This window comes from Perna viridis, chromosome 2, assembly GCF_037379345.1.
Source record: "Perna viridis isolate PV_CMFRI_1.1 ecotype Kerala chromosome 2, ASM3737934v1, whole genome shotgun sequence".
In the NCBI taxonomy this organism is placed as follows: Eukaryota; Metazoa; Mollusca; class Bivalvia; order Mytilida; family Mytilidae; genus Perna; species Perna viridis.
In genome coordinates this window covers 56780317-56797928 of record NC_142446.1, presented here as the reverse complement: position 1 = coordinate 56797928, position 17612 = coordinate 56780317, and the positions used below count along the sequence as shown (strand labels likewise).

The following is a 17612-nucleotide window of genomic DNA, read 5'->3' as shown; positions in this document are numbered from 1 at the left end:
GCAATTTCTCAGTATCTATCCTTGGATCCTTTTGTTTGCTCTAATTTGTTTCTATTTATATTTTGGTCAGTGCATAATGGTTCTATTGAATTGGAAGTTAACAATAAGAATTAAAACCAAAGTTGTTCATTTTTGGTGGAGAACATTTGACCAATCAAAACAGACCTAGCTTAAAACTGAATTAAAATGATGCATTAAGATAATAAATGTGCTATGATATGTCCCAACTTGTGCGATATAGGACATAACTTTGCCATTAAATTAATTTCCAGTTTCTATCATTACTTTATTCAACAACAATGCATTAACATGATACATAATGTAATAACAATCAATAAATTCCATTCATAAAACTACTGACAAAGCTTCACAACAGTTACATGATTTTCATTGCTCTCATTCACCACACGTAAACCAGTCCATTGTAATTAAATTACCAAGCAGATACATTCTTCTATCATAAAATCATTAAATATATCATATTCAAAGTACAAGTTACATATTCTCATCTATAGGCTACACTCCACTGAGATTTCATGATTGCTTTGTTCTTCAGCATGAGTATTTGATTCTATGCATGTTCATCTTTTAACAATGACATTGTCTTCATGGATAATAGTGTGAGCTGTAAGTGGTCCAATGTTGTCCATAGCCAGCATAGCCAGAACTCTATCAGAAAAAAAAGAGGCTTATATGTTACAAAATTAATTAAAACTAGAGGCCCTAAAGGTCACGAATTACTCATCTAGACAAATTAGAAATCTAGTCGACATATTATTTGATAAAATACATTGCTTCACAGGGTGCAGCTTGATATAACCGAGGGGTCAAACACTGACACACCAAACTTGATACAGCTTTGAATTTTTATATTGATCAGATATTTGACACAGGATAAGAATTTGACCAGAATCTAAGTGGTAACTTCTTAGCCCCTTACACATATTAAAATCGTTCAAGTTGAAATCTCCACAATCTATCCAAAATTCCCTTTGAGGTACAGTACAAGGTGCCATCCATACCCATTTACTGAAGTAGGGCCAAGTAAACATAAATTGTATATTCTCATCCAACATTTACAAAAATATTGGGCTGGTGGGAGGATTTTATTTTATTTTTTTATTTCTAAACAGATATTTGCTAGCCTTATCTGAGCTATTTGAAATATAGATATCTTCTAAATTCATAGCCACATCAGTTTCTGAGAAAAAACATTGTTTTAGTCACAAAGAAATGAAAGATTTGTGTGTTATAGTATTTCAATACTTGAAACTGACACAAACAAAATTCCTGCCACAATTAAAATTTAAAAAAAATCTTTTTAGGGGTGGGATGGGATAAGAACCAACTAATTAATTTCATTTATCCATATTATTCAGGATTGAAAAAAAAACTTGTTCCTGGCCAGATTGTGGCACCTTGTTCTTGCTTGGCTCAAGTCACAGCCCAAAAAATCAATCCCAGTCTTTCTTTGGTAAAAAGGCACCTTGTGATATAATTTCAAAAAGATCCATTCACTTTTAATCAAGTTATTGCCAAGACATAAGGAAAATGCTCGTTTCTAGCCCCTAATTTCTAAATGTCCTCCTTACATCATTCCTGCTAATTTTTCATCAGTCATTTTTTTCCATCTTCAATGCCAATCAATATCTAAAGAATTAAAGTTTTGTTTTTGGGTCAATATCTTGCTTCTAAGAATAAATGCAAGCACAGTTATTCAATTCATTTACATGGCTTTCAAACTATGAACTGTAAAACTTAATGGCCAAACCCTACAAAGTTGAGTGGACATTTATTTCAAAGCCATTAAGTATCAAAATGTGGTCAAAATCACTGCCTTGACCTTTGGTCCACAGATCTGAGCATCACTATAATACTGTTTACAGTCTTTTACATAGGGCCAGGCCCTACTGAAAATTCAGTTAGTTTTCGGTGGTTAACTTTAAGACCTTACTTAATTTAGATACATTAAAACCAAGTCAAGTCAAAAGGTCAAATCAATTAAAAACAAAAAGGGTAGTACATCTCAGACAGCCAAGGATGATGTAATCATCAGCATCAGTTTAATTAATGCGAAACCATGTCCTTTACTTCATCATTAATGTACTATATGTATCATTGTCCTATCTGTCAACAGCCCTCAAGTTGAATGAACAACTGGTCAATGAGAAATAATACAAAGAACATCACTCATGCTGTATTGTTGCATACAGATTTTAAAGGGCTATCCTCATTCTTTTGGGCCCAACTGAGTCTTTAAATTTCCAATTTAAAGAAAAATTAGACCTATGACACCTGTGGATATTTTAAGAACACTATCATAATCTTAATTATTATTTTTTTCATTTATTGTAGTTTAGGGTATTCAACAAAATCTCTGTAGAGGTTCTTTTGATTCTAAATAACAGCCAAAAATATGTAACTCACAGAATATGGTCCCCAGTAAGGATATCCACCATGCTCAGGTCCAGCCGACTGTGGTGGGGTTTCAGTGGTGCCATTTGAAGGTGTATCTCCTTTTTGTTTCTTTTCAGGTGGTTCCTCACTCATACTTCTACAAAATGAGGTTAAAATATTAAATATATGCAAATATCTCTTTTGTACTAGATGAGTAAGAAGTGTTCAGCATTTGCTACTTATTCAATTAATTAAGCAGTATCAGACAGCCAAGGATGGTGTAATCATCAGCATCAGTTTAAGCAATGCGAAACCATGTCCTTTATATCATCATTTACTGGTCAGCAACATTAATTTCACATTATATTATATAAAATGCTTAGCAAATTACTCCTTGATATGATTAAAGAGATGGAACTATGTTCAGTTGGGGCAAGTATGGAATGACATTGAAAACTGACACAACTTAGAATAATGATTAATAAAATGTTTGACACAGCATAAAATTATGACCAGAATGAAAGTAGTCACTGTAAGATGTTAATACAGTGGATATATAATAAGTTTATTCCCAAACCCTTGTAGTCATTTAAGGCCCACAGAGTGTCAGATTTTTTTTACAGTTTGTTGTCATTCCTAGTTTCAACTTTCTTCTTCTAATTTTGCCACCTTGTTCAATCCCAGCCTTACTTTTATGGTAACATAAAAAATGCACAATTTCATCCACCTTAATTCAATTTATTGTGCAGAAATGAGAAAAATGTTAAGTCTATGTCCACTTATTAAAAATCGATTATATCCCCAAAAAATCAATGACTGATTATGACTGCCTATGACAAATATTTCATGCATTTCAAGACAACAATGATTTCCAAGCAAATAGCAACTACTTTGTACTAGTCCCACAGAGAGCAGAACCTTTGTGCTAGCTCACATAAAAAATGCCAGCAGGTAAGCATATCAACCCACTCGACACATTATCTGGTTCCAAGTCAACCAGTAGTTCCTCTATCCCCTCAAATACAATGTGCTTGGCCGAGAAGCTGCGAGTACCAATTTTAAAGCCTTTGTTGGACATTGGTAGAAAATATAAATCCATGACCTCCTGTAATCCAAGCCAGCTTCTACCTTGAGACCACTGATGCATTTATAATTTAATAGAAATCCTTGAACTCAAGTTATGTATGGAAACTTATCATTGATGATAACAACAGTGCCATGACATTTGTGGATGTGAAAAAAATTAATTTATTACAAGTGTTTCTGCAATACCAAACATAAGAAAGACAATTTCCAACTGACTGAGAATAATTAGCAGCATCATAGCTTCTCTTCTTCCTTTCAGAGTGAAGATCTTTCATCAATTTCTGATGTTCATCATATGCATCTTTTAATCTATAGAAAAAAAATCACATATTAAAGCCTATTTTTCATGCCACCCAAGTTTATATATGTAAATGGGGCACATCAATCTAGTACTGTAATTTAAACTTGCTAAGACAAATTAGGAAAAAAGTCAACATTAAACTTAACACAATAACCAGCTTAACAGTAGCAAAATTATCATATTCCCCAGTTAAAACACAGAGAGCAAAATTAACATATTCCCCAGTTTAAAACACATAAAGCAAAATTATCATATTCCCCTGTTAAAACACATATAGCAAAATTGTCATATTCCCCAGTTAAAAACCATATAGCAAAATTATCATAATCCCAGTTAACTCATCCCCCAGCTAAAACCCATCACTTTTGAAGTTGCTTAATTCAGACAGCCAAGGATGGTGTAATCATCACTATCAGTTTAAATAATGCAAAACCATGTCCTTTACTTCATCCCTTTTGTTCATTAATCACTTGGAGGCTTTTTAATGAAAATATGTATGAATGACAATTGGTTTTCTTCGAATACCAGAAATAGCATTATTTGTGACTAGTTAACTGGAAATATCATATACAATTTACCAAGAAACACATCTTGCAGGATTTCATGGCATAAAAGAAATTATGTAATACAGAGCACAAGTAATTCCTTTTTTTCCAAAGAAAACTACAAAAAATTTATAAATATGTTAATGGACTTAACAAAGCTCTAGAGAATTTAACATTTTTTTTTTATGACCATTAATCCATGAGTTGCTGGTTATAATATAACTTCCCTATAAACAGATTTGTTTTGAGGTTTGGGGTCAAAAAGAATATCTATAACATTTCTTAAATGAGACAGCCAAAGATGGTGTAATAATCAGCATCAGTTTAAATAATGCAAAACCATGTCCTTTACATCACATTCTTTTTAGTACCAGAAGTAGCATTATTAGACTAGTTATGTCAGAAATATTAAGGACAAAGAAATACATCTCCATAAAATTCTGAAAAACTAAACCTTAAATTGGGAGGGTCTGTGTGAGTGTTGAAAACTTTTTTAAACAAGTTACTTTTTTACAAGGAAAAAATAAACTAAGAGATATGAATTTGTATCCATACCAGATATGATTTCACAGCATAAAAAGAAATCAGGAAATACAGAGCAGATATTTTTTTTTACATACTTAATAAATAAGCTTTCCTATTCAGAGAATTTGTTTTGAGGGATTTTTCAACCTATATTTTCTAAAACATTCTTGTTAATCAGACAGCCAAGGATGGTGTAATCATCAGCATCAGTTTAAATAATGCGAAACCATGTCCTTTACTTCATCACTTTTGTACATATATTACTTCCAAGCCTTTGCATAAAAAAAAATGTACGTAAAATACTATTTTTAATTTCAACTAATGGACCTACATTCATCCCAAACACAAAATGGTATCATGTCTATTCGATGGAAAGCTTTCCTTAACACAAACATTCTTTAATGGAAAAAGCAATGGAATATTAATGTAAGCTAAATACTATTTTATTTTTAGGAAATTATTACGCTATTTCAACCAAATTGTAAGTAATTATCATGTTTAAGAGAATCCTATAAACAGTTTTGACAATTTGGGACTTGGGCAAGGTGTCCTTATTCAAGAAGGTAAGAAAATTCTATAATTATCTTTCATTTACTTTTTAATATCTGTACAAAAGTCCTCCAGAAATTCAAGCTTTCTTTGTGACATTTTTGCCTTTGTTTCCAATGAAAAATTTTCACAGTTCAGGAGGCTTTCAAACAGTTCGTTGACCCTTTCTTCATCAACTGGTGTACACTGGTATTCTAAATCTAACGTTTGCAGATACAGCTTCAAGTTGCCCTACAAAAAAATTTCAGCTGGAATTAATAAAGACAGACCACAATACTGTAAAAGTACTAATTTTCGATGTGTACTAATTTTTTGCCATTTTCAAGATGGACAGAAAAGCATGAAAAAAAGTACCTGCAAAATCAATTTATAACACTATTGAACACTTGTCGTTTTTTGAAACCGTAAAAATTGATATCCACAAATATGCTCACCTGACAGAAACCACAAAAATTAACAATCACGAAAATTAATACGTTTACAGTACATTATTTCAATAGATCCAGATATTTCTATCATTTAAGATCTAAGTTTTAGAGATCATGAAATTAATCTGACTTGACTAGAAAATCTGGGATGGGTCCTGCTTCTTAAGCATTATAGCAGGACCCTCCGTCAGAATTCAAATTTCTGTTATAAACCTGTAATAAATACACAGGACTTTCCAAACTTCTATGGGTCAGACCTCAGACTATTACAGTGTAGGAAATGTTCTGCCAAACTCTGTGTCTAGTATAAAATGTTAGAACTAATTAGTTCAAATCAGACAGCCAAGGATAATGTAATCATCAGCATCGGTTTAAATAATGCGAAACCATGTCCTTAACGTCATCATGAATGTACATGAAGTTCTCAATACTAAAACCAGGTGTTCTTTTTAACTTCCTTACAGATGACGTGACTCAGTAAATCTTACCATATCCTTTTCAATAGCTTGTTTAAACACCACTCGTGCAGCTTCTGCATCACCTTTGATCTGAAATTTAAAGTAAACATTTGAATGAAAGAGCACTGCTCTGTGACTGAATTGTTTTAACATATTTTGCAAAAACAACTGGTGATGGAATAGATGGAAGATCACTAGAATTTCGACAATGGCAGAAGCAGAATGTCGGAAGGCAGAACATCCCAAAAGAACCATGGAGAAAAAGGTTTGATTGCTTGTGAAACTTAGTATCAACATGCTTAACTTAATTTCAACAAGATAAAAAACTCGCCAAGGCTTGTTTGTTATGATATTAGAATTAAATAACTCAAGTTAATATTTTGTGATATTTACATAGATTTTGATACGATCAGTAAAAAATATTGAGATTGGCACTTTAATCCAGAAATCATCATTAAAATTAAAATTTTATCTAAAAAAAACAAAAACAGAAGCTTTTGTTCACTATTTGGAAACAATTAGATTTATCTTAACCAAGATCGATAACATGCACTGCATGATCCAAACTCCCATTGCACTACTATCATAGGTATCCATGAAGGGTCTTAACAATCAATATACTTTTTGGGAACTACTCAGAAATTCATAAAAACAACAGAAAAACCATAATATGTGGCATCTATGTATTTTACTTTCACTCATTATGAAATCTATAAATACTATTCAGTAGAAATTGCTTAAATAATCACATATTTGACAGGAGGTGAAGCCTAGTTCAGTAAAAATCAAACACCTTTACACAGCTGAACTACAGCTGACATTTTTCATCCTGATAGGATTGTCTCCTTGACATATTCACCCTTTCCATTCTTGTTTTACATGCTTCCGAGTCAGAAAAAAAGACTTCTCTCATTAAGTCTAATTAGCTGACAAATCCATAAATTTTTAGGTTCATGCCCTTACAAAAGCACAAAATAAGCCATTGAATCAGACAAAACAAAAATCAGCAGTGTTAAAGATAGTAACTGCCAAAATAGGGCTGTTCAGATACATACTCCTTACCTTTAAAAGAAATCTTGCAAACTTAATAGAAAAGAATGAAGCAATCTCAGGAGAAGCAGCACTCTCTATATAGTCCTTATAAAATTTTTCTACATCACTCAAATTTCCTCGTCTCCTCTCTAAACTAATTCTCCTCATTGACACCATAATTAAGCCTGGGACACTCTTTTCTAAGTTGGCCAAGATTTCAAATGCAGCATCATAGCTTCCTAAAAAACCAAAATGATACTAGTAAAAGTTATCCACGCACAACTTTATTATCAATATTATTGTCAGTGAACTATATAGACAAGGTAAATGAAAATACCCTGCAACAAATTTTTGTTAATACTTTAAAAAAAAAAAAAAGTATCCTTTAGAGGGGTACAATTAAACATTTATTAACATGTGCTATAAAAAAATATGCTGAGACAGTACGAAAATGTGAAAGTACTTGAATTCGTGGATACTAATTTCATGGATTAGGGAAGAAACACAAGTTAATGGATTCTTGAATTTGTAGTTTCGAGGTTTTCAGTATACACCTTAATGGGATCCTCCTTTTTTTGGGAACCAAATTTTGTGGTTTGGTCTACCCATAAAAACCACAAAAATTAGTAACATATGAAAATTGTTCCTTCACAGTATGCAAGTTTTCTCTGAATTGTTTGTTTAGAAATATGGTGCTTATCAAAAGGCATATGATGTGGTTGAACTACCATTTACTATGAAAGAATTGTGGGTACAGACTTCTTCTAACACTAAATAAAAAAAACAAAATCATTGACCAAACCAAAGTTGACAATGCACATTTTTATACTATAATAAGATACTTAATTCTTCTTATTCTAGTTTAATACCAAGCATAGCATTGGAGATTTTAAACCCACAAATCTAAATTGTACCAAAGATTTGCACATTTTTGCATAGCAATTAAATGTCAGTCCCTATAAGAATCAGGCAGTATGTGAAACATGGTATGAATAAAAAAATCATTTTAAATTTGATTGTGTAATTTGACTATTTGTACCACTAGAATCAAGGAATACAGAAAAGGCTTTCCATATCATACTAGACCATTTAGTTACAATATCATTGAAATGCACAGAAAATGAACATTTCCAGAGCAGGTAACTCCGTCGAAAACCTAATTTTTCTAAAATCTCTTGAAAAATTTCTGAGCAAAGCCAGTGATGCAGAGATCAAACAATGGACTTTTCAAATAGAGAAAGTATCCTTGAGTGATATTACATTGTAAGATCAGTGGGTTTTTAACATGTATGTTTCTCTATTTTCCCATTTTGCCTGATTCTTATAAATACTTACACTTAATAATCAAGCAAACATTACAGCTTTCTAAATTTTGTTCTCACAAATGTTGCCAACAGGCATATGGATCAAGTTACAAAGAATAGTAAAGTCAGAAATAGATGGTTTTACTTTTGAATTGGTTTTACAGAGATTTGTAGTCATGACATATAAAGCATAAGTATTTTGACTGTTACCTTGTCTTTCTTCAAATGAGGCCCATGCCATGTGTATGTATGGTTTCTTGGGGAGGTGTATTTTGCAAGCTCTGCTGTAAACTGTTCTTACAGCTTCTAAACTGTGATCCTCCATATACTTGGCATACTAAAGAAAAAAAAACATCAGTTGAACACCCATAGATGTTGAGACGTGTGTCATCGTCTGCACATAAGTATCTTTAATATAATATGTACATGTATGTAAACACTAAGCAAGTTAAAAAACTAGTGTGGGTTACAAATTTTCTGAAGTAATGTAATGACTAACTTTTCAACAATACGAAATTATTATTAAAGTAACTATTAAGAAGTCTTCTGGTATTTCTTGTTGCCATTTATACCCCTAAAGACCAATAATCACTATATTGAGGAAAGTGATACAAAATCAGACAGCCAAGGATGGCGTAATCATCAGCATCAGTTTAAATAATGCGAAACCATGTCCTTTGCTTCATCATTTACTAATATAATTTTTGTTAACTTCAAACAGCACAAAAGGAAACCAATGAATGACACACAAGTGCATATATGTATATTCCATAGCAAATAGTCATAACAGATTTTTTTTGTGCACTGTGTGATTTCAAAAATCTATCCTTTATGAGGTTAATGTTGATCATAAAGTTTCCCCATAATAATACTGCTAGTATGATCTTTTCTAAGACTCGTTAAGGGTCATTTACTATACCTTCATCCAAAAATCTTCATACAAAGCACAGGCAATCATACACCTTTCAAACAACACCACAACTCTTTCATGTGTGCCATTCTGTATTTCCCAATCCAAGTATTCCCTCCAGTTCTTCAGTTGGCCACGTTCCAATGGTTTAACATGGAAATATGGTCGTTTAATCTTAAATTACATTAAGTTTGTATAAATGGAAACATACTAAATGCAAATTTCTAAAGCTAAATCTCTAATTTTATTACTGTTTTTTTATATTAGAAATATAATGACTACATCAATAAATCACAAATTTATATCATTACTGTTGGTTATCTTTATCATTAACATTGAAAAATAATGCTATAAATAAAAATGTATTTAGGGAATGACTTATATTTTTTTCGACCTATGGAGAAATTACCTCAATCATATGATGCCCACTAAATAACAAATAGAGCCAAAAAATATAACAGTCATTCCTTATAATTTAATTTTAGTATCAAAATTTAGCGAATACATCATTGAAAAATGTTGATGATGTCACAGACATATACAAAATTTGGTTTATGAGATGATGGACAAAGTTTTTATACAATCAGAAAGCGTGTTACTTCTAAAATCAAATTATATACAATTAACCTCCTTATAGTTCAACTCAAATAATTATTTTCTTTGCATTTCCTAACATAACATTTAGTGAAATCATTCATAATTTTTTAAGAAGTTGAAAATTCATCTAAAATATCATTTGTATAATAAAGCATTTAACTTACTGCTTCTTCAAAGTTCCACCTTTTACTGACTTCTTCTTCATTCTTTCTGAAACTTGCTTCCCTCGTAAATAATAACCTATCACGCAACTTCTTTGCTTCATCTGTATCAGACTGAAAAAGGAAGACACTCCATTATTTCTTCCCTTATGTACAAAATCCACAAATCAGTGTTATGTCAGACAGCTTTCAAGTTTCAAATACATGTATCAATCAAGGGTGATTTTAGTAACATATTCACCACATCTTTTCAGGGTGTAATTTAGATATCAGAGACCAAGAGAAGTTTTAGTATGTTCTATTTGAAAAATAACAATTTAGTCTATGTAATCCATTACGAAAACTTCTTGTCAAAGACGAATGGGAGAAGTAAACACAAACAATGAGAAGTATTTGCTCATTTCTACATCTAGATTATGCCCTGATCTATTAAAAGATAATACAGTGAATAGATGGATAACTTGATTGGATTATTTAGATCAAATGGAAAACTGTATCTATTTATAGTTCCCACCTTTCCTCCTTCTGTCTCCTCTGTTCCTGGGGGAGCATCGACTCCCGGTGGTCCTGGTACTCCTGGGTAAGAAAGACCACCTTCATCCATTCCCTGGTCATCCTCATCTGTAGGGGATGCTGATTTGTTCACTATGTCCTTCCTTAACTTCAGGAAATCATCCAGAGACAAAATCTCCTTGGGATGATGTGTTTCGACATGGTGTTTAAAGCTAGTCAAATATGAATGTTACCAAAAACTTAGGGATTATTTTTTCAAACACAGAACAAACTTTGTTTCATTCTAGCAGAAAATAGGTATTTTATCATTATCACAATTTGAATCGAACTGATAACAATTCAGGTAGGCATATATTCTACATTTAAACAAGGTGTACTTTACTACATGTACTACTGAATACCTCTGTGGTCTTTGAACACAGTCCTTCAAGTTTTAATAGGGAAAACTTTATGCAATAACAAAACTGACTTTAAAATAACTCCCCTAAAAAAACTCCAACCTTTCAAAATGATGACTGTATAACTGAGTTGGAATATTCATCACTCTGTCATGTAAAGTTGTAACATTCGGCAGATCTTTCTCCCAAGATATATATGAGTCCCATAGTTTGTCAGATCTAAAATCAGTGCCAGATGCTTTTATTGCTCTGTCATATAGCCTGAAATTAAATAAAAATAAACTAGAGCTAAGGTTAAAAAACAAGCATTCTGACAGTATTGCTGATGCAATACAGTGTCTCCTTTCGGCCTTTGAACTCATTGCCTTTATGACATTTTTTTTTATATATGTGAACTAACAATGGATGGTGTTATTTTTTAACAATTAAGAGAAAATAACTCTTGAACAGCAAAAGCAAATTCCATCAAAATCAAACGTGAGCTTCATTTTACAGTAGATAATAACATTTTTGCATTACAGAAAGCTGCATAAAGAAATTCCCTTTCTATCACCTGAAAACTTAAAATAAACTTCGTTATTATGAATTAAAGGGCAAATAACTCTAGAATGACAGCAGCAATTTGCATCCAAATGGTGAAACATAAAATTTTATGTAATTTTCTATGTCAAAGGGCCATAAGTTCCATTTAAACCATTTTGCCACAATAATATTTAAATTTAATTTGTAACTTGTCATGATAAGACTAGCTAACAAATATGAAATCAACTGGATGAGGCATTACAAAGAAAAGTCTGGAAAACATAAAATTTTACAAAATTTTCTATGTCCAAGGGACACAACTTTTGTAAAAATCATTCAATCGTGACATCATTCGAACTTAACTTGTAACTTGTCATGATAAGACTATATACCAAATATGAAATCAATTGGATGAGGCATTACAAAAAAAAAGTCCAGAAAACATAAAATTTCATGAAATTTTCTATGTCCAAGGGCCATAACTTCTGTAAAAATCATTCAAGCATAAAGTCATTCATACTTAACTTGTAACTTGTCATGATAAGACTATATACCAAATATGAAATCAATTGGATGAGGCATTACAAAAAAAAGTCCAGAAAACATAAAATTTCATGAAATTTTCTATGTCCAAGGGCCATAACTTCTGTAAAAATCATTCAAGCATAAAGTCATTCATACTTAACTTGTATCTTGTCATGATAAGACTATATCCCAAATATGAAATCAATTGGATGAAGCATTACAAAAAAAGTCCGAAAAACATAAAATTTCATGAAATTTTCTATGTCCAAGGGCCAAAACTTCTGTAAAAATCATTCAACCATAATGTCATTCGATCTTAACTTGTAACTTGCCATGATAAGACTATACACAAAATATGAAATTAATTGGATAAGGCATTACAAAAAAAAGTCTGGAAAACATAAAATTTCATGAAGTTTTCTATGTCCAAGGGGCCCTAGTCGCCGAAACGGCATTAAAACATAACAATCAATCTATGTCCAAGGGCCATAACTTCTGTAAAAATCGTTCAACCGTAACGTCATTCGAACTTAACTTGTAACTTGTCATGATAAGACTATATATCAAATATGAAATCAATTGGATGAGGCATTACAAAAAAAGTCCAGAAAACCAAGTGTGACTGACGGACAGAGTGCAAACCTGAGTCCCCTTCGTCATTTGCCGAAAGGGGACAAAAATAATTATTCTTACAATTTTTACATGGGTTAAACCTATATTGAGCAAATAAAATTAAGAGTCCTCATGAAAATTATGTCATATCAAGTTTATCTGAACTTCCTGTGCAGCTGGATTTGCATTAATTTCATGTGAACAAAATAAGACTTGCTTGTTATTTTTTTCAAAAGGAGTAACTTTATAAAAACCTTCATTTCCTTGGGTGTTTTTACCACTTACCTCTAAATCATCTTGAACTACATATCATTTTGTACTACTACTGATTTCTAAAATGGTTTTGTGCCACTAGTATATACATAAAGTACCAATTACAGGGATTGACACTAACTTTTTTATCTTGGTTGCCACCTGGGCTCCTAAGTTAAAAAATCTAGGAGCCCAGAAAAAAAGTTAGGCGCCCAGAAAATTTTTCAGAATATTAGTTTAATGTGTAATTGTTTGAAAATACATTTCTTTTCAAGAGATTTTAAAAGTATTATGGAATAAACTATTTATTTCCCTGTCTTCAGTTTATTACCTAATTGGTTCTCATCTAGTACTGTAGTGAGTACTCACAAATAAACATTTCATGAAATAGTTTTTCTGCAGGAGATCGTTTAGTTTGTTCCTTCGCAATCGGCTTTACCCCTTCAATGTATCGCCACATTTTACCATGGTCTTTACTAACTGGTATTTATTATTTGTATTTGTACGCAAAATTCAACCAGTTGCGATTTCCGGTATGCCTAAAAACCGGAAAACAAACCCGACCACATACCAAAATTACGGTCGCCACTCGGACGACAAACAATGGTTATTATCGTCGCCCAGCACAAAAATAAGTCGCCACGGGCGACTGTTAGTGTCAATCCCTGCAATTAAAAAAAAAACAAAAAAAAAAACTGAAGTGATTGCACTTACTTTCTTATATCTTCTGTGCTGTCAGGAAAATATGTTGTATAAAAATTAATGTAGTGTAACCATAGCTCAACACAAACAGGTATAGACTTAACCCCAGTTTCATACACCTACAACAGAAAAAAACAAAAATATTGTTTAAATGTCACCAAATTACAATGGAACTCAAAAACCGCATAGGCAAAATCGACATATATTGACATGATCAGAAATGTATCATCGGGAGATTTGCAACAATGATAAACCGACCGCGACATTACCGTTCTATGGCGTTAGTCTACCAATGACTACGATGGTGGCACATTCCTCTTCTGACCATTCCATGTTGATGTCTCCTCCCTAACACAGGTTACAACTAGGAAGAAATCAATTTTGTCCTTTAACAAACTGACATCAGTTTGAAATTTTTGTTTGGTCCTTACATTTGATATGGCAATCTCTATTTTTTTTCTGTAAAATAAAATATTAAGTAATTTGTTCAAGCCTATTTTTAGGTTTGACATTGTCCACCATTTAAGACTGATTTATCAATGCTCTTGAAACAATTTTGGTAGGTATACTGAAGTAAAAATTGAGTCTTCAGATTTTTTAAAAACTGTAATCTGACAGCATAAAAAAGGTCAATTTGGCCAAATTTCATAAAATTTCAAATTGAATCAGAGTTCTTCCTCAAACCCTTCCTAAACTCAAGCTCCAACAATTCACTCTAATAGAATTCAAAAGTAAAACCTTTGAGACTTCTTTTATGTTATATCTCGCAGGTCTCTTAGCACAAACAATGAGGGTGGGAGTTTTTTTTAAACTAACATATGTTGGCAAAATTCATTAAGTCCTTGCTACAAGGATTAATATCAACTTTTGAAATAGGTGAGTGCACTTCTCTCAACAGCATCATTGTGAATGACCAATTCATTATATATCTGTATTTCAGTATTACTGTATACATGTTATATATAAGCCAAGGAAAAAAAAATACTTCAAATCAGGTGATTATTTTTGAAAGTTCTAAAATTTGCTGCTTTAGCACTGGAACAATAAAAGAATCCTGAAAACAGATGTCTTCTCTCATCAGTTCGTTTTTACAGTTTCGCTGGTCTACAATGAAATTTTAAAAAGAAAGACCAATGACTCATGTATTCTCCTGAGAGAGTCCATCTCAACATGAGAACATTACAATAACACATTTGAAACCAAATATGTTTCTTTAACACGTACAAAAAAAAACCCAAAAAAACCACACAGCAAAGTAAAGAAATCGAATACAACTACATTAAATATGAAAACAGATTGCATAATTTAAGTCAAATTGACCAAATAAGGCTAAAGGGGATTTCAAATCGATTTCTGACTAACACTCTATAATAGTGTTCTTCCTTGACAGAAATTGCATGATGAATTTCATGTTCATTCATAATAAATAAAATAATACATGTATAAGCATTACAATAACTTGCAAAACTTATTTTTAGAGTGGTTGATTTCTCAATGTCATACATTTTTCATTAAAAAAAATCCCACAAAAAACAACAGAAACCCTTGAATTACTTAAACAAAGTCTTAACTTAATACAAATAATGAACTACATTTGTAGTATGAAAGTCTGCCATATAAAATAAGGTAAACAATACACTTGACAAATAAAACTAAAATTGTACCTAGTCTTCAGAATAGGGCATACATGTACTAACAGACATTACAATAATTAGGCTGACATTAAAAAAATTATTGGTTTGCGGTTTATTGACCTACTCAATAGTTTTTTTTTTATCCTTTCCAAGACAAATTTTTTATTTTATTTTCAGCACATTGGTTTCACTTTTTGGTACTTTTCAGAAAAAAAAATTAACCCACCTACCTACTCACATTTAAAATTATAAGTTGATAAACAGCAAACCAACATTTTTTAAGGATGGCCTTAACTTGTAGTTATAGAAATACTACATGTAAGAAGAAGCTTGTCTATAGATATAGCAAAGTTAAGTATTTCTCCTGTTTTGATCCTATAGCTTTAAAAAGAAAAATATCTTGTGGGTGAATATCTGATTTTGAAGCCACATAATCACTTATGGACATATTTTATATAAATTAATCTTTACTTTAATTGGCCGACATTTGCTAATTGAAAACAATAAAAAGCCCATTACAATGTAATACCCATAATAAAGAAAAATCTAAAGTGCACTTATTAAAGAGAACTAAATTAATTGTTTTTATGAAGTAGCAAGTTCGCGTATTAACTGTGTCATAATAAAAGTGGGATATTATTCACACATGTAATGATAACACAAAAGATCTTAATGTGAAAAACATTTTTTTTTTTTAAATCATAAACATTAAGAAGTGGATGATTTTCTTTCTCACTTTCTAATTAGTAAATACTATCAAAATCAGTTTGCTCTTCTTTAATGAAGAAGGAGATTATTTTAATTTGTTACAAATGTATGCTTATTCCATTCCTCACCTCAATTGCTTTATCTGTAAAATCGTGTCTCCTTTCCATATCTGCATGCTTCTTCCAATAGCCATAGCAATATGGATAATGACCGAAAAAGGCTTCATAAGCTTCCCGTGCATCTTCAAGTTTATTCTGTAATTTGAAAGAACTACAGCTGTACATTGGTATTCAAAGATAAAAGTAGACTTCTAAGTTCTATGCAACTTTTGTGTCATACATTCTAATTAATGTGTTATTTCAGTTGATTCTGGACAACTGTAGCCAGATAATATAAAAAAAAATAAACTAACTTAATAACATACTAAAGATAGACTCAACTGATAATGTTAGTGCTTAAATAAGTACATATTAACCTCTTGCTCAACATATTGGAGGAGGTAAGTCCATCCTGTGAAATCAGAAGGGTTTTCCTTTACTGCTTTCCAATATTTCCCAAGTGTAGTGTTGTCTTCTATTGGCTTGTCCGAGTCATCTGAAAATGACAGCTTTAGATATTGATTGTTCATCACCATTTGAAAAAGGCAAGCTTTCATTGCATCATACTCAAACAACCCAAACTTTAAACTGCAATGCCATAAATGCATATTTACAATAGTTGTTTCAAGAAAATTAGAATGAAAGGTTGGTGTGGAAAATATGTAGCTATTAGCTACATTGGCTAATGTTTTTTTCCATTACCACTAACACAGTGACACAGATATGGGAAAGGGACCTCTGGCAAATGCATATGGACTTGCTGAAAATTTATTTTTTAATATGTATCACACGCTCATCACCTTCCCCATACGCAACTAAAGACCCACAAATTACAATGTCAATATACAAGGAATAATCAAGTCCAAATAATTGCACCATCTTCAGAGGCTAATTTTCAATTTGCTTGGTTGCCTCCCTGTAGTCATGAGGCATAAACATCAGATAAATTGATAGCAGCAAACACAATGATCATCTGAGAAAGAAAGTCCTTGTACAATGTAGTTTCTAGCTTAAAAATGCTAAGATATGTTTTTGAGATACATAAACCGTACACTGCAGCAGAACGTTAAATTGACAACAATAGGAGGATGGCAACCAAATTCTAAAGCGTAAGAGCATAAATAACTTAATGGAATAACATGATTTCGGGGTAAAGATGTTTTCTACCGAAAATGACTCTTTCTCGCATGGTTCCGCACAGATCAATTTACAAGATACTAATATCTTTCAAACTCAACAAAGTATCTGCATTAACGAGAAGAACTGAAATGTGAAACACTTAAGATGTACTTGGATTGTTCTCTTTCTTCGTGTCGGCATCGTCAGTAGCCATTATACCAGGACCGGAAGTAAAC

General features: G+C 31.9%; 1 protein-coding gene across 1 annotated transcript; it reads right to left on the bottom strand.

Annotated features, from left to right (window-relative positions):
- Positions 1-272: 272 nt before the first annotated feature.
- On the bottom strand, positions 273-17608 carry LOC148626180 (pre-mRNA-processing factor 39-like). The gene is made up of 15 exons (XM_088569942.1): positions 17548-17608; positions 16635-16753; positions 16288-16413; positions 13830-13936; positions 11307-11465; positions 10808-11018; positions 10297-10407; positions 9545-9709; positions 8836-8962; positions 7352-7560; positions 6320-6379; positions 5450-5634; positions 3700-3792; positions 2428-2554; positions 273-669 (listed from the first exon to the last, which is right to left on the bottom strand). Exons 1-15 carry the CDS (start codon positions 17588-17590, stop codon positions 607-609), a joined length of 1905 nt encoding a protein of 634 aa, XP_088426068.1. The 5' UTR covers positions 17591-17608; the 3' UTR covers positions 273-606.
- Positions 17609-17612: the final 4 nt, after the last annotated feature.

What these genes read in the sequence shown, in the direction of transcription:
- LOC148626180 (XM_088569942.1), bottom strand. Translation starts at nt 17,590, where the DNA reads ATGGCTACTGACGATGCCGACACGAAGAAAGAGAACAATCCAA. An exon ending in TTGCAAGATTTCTTTTAAAG is followed by an intron (nt 6,380 to 7,351) that starts GTAAGGAGTATG and finishes TTTAAATTTCAG; the next exon opens with ATCAAAGGTGATGCAGAAGC. An exon ending in AAGCTATTGAAAAGGATATG is followed by an intron (nt 5,635 to 6,319) that starts GTAAGATTTACT and finishes ATTTTTTTGTAG; the next exon opens with GGCAACTTGAAGCTGTATCT.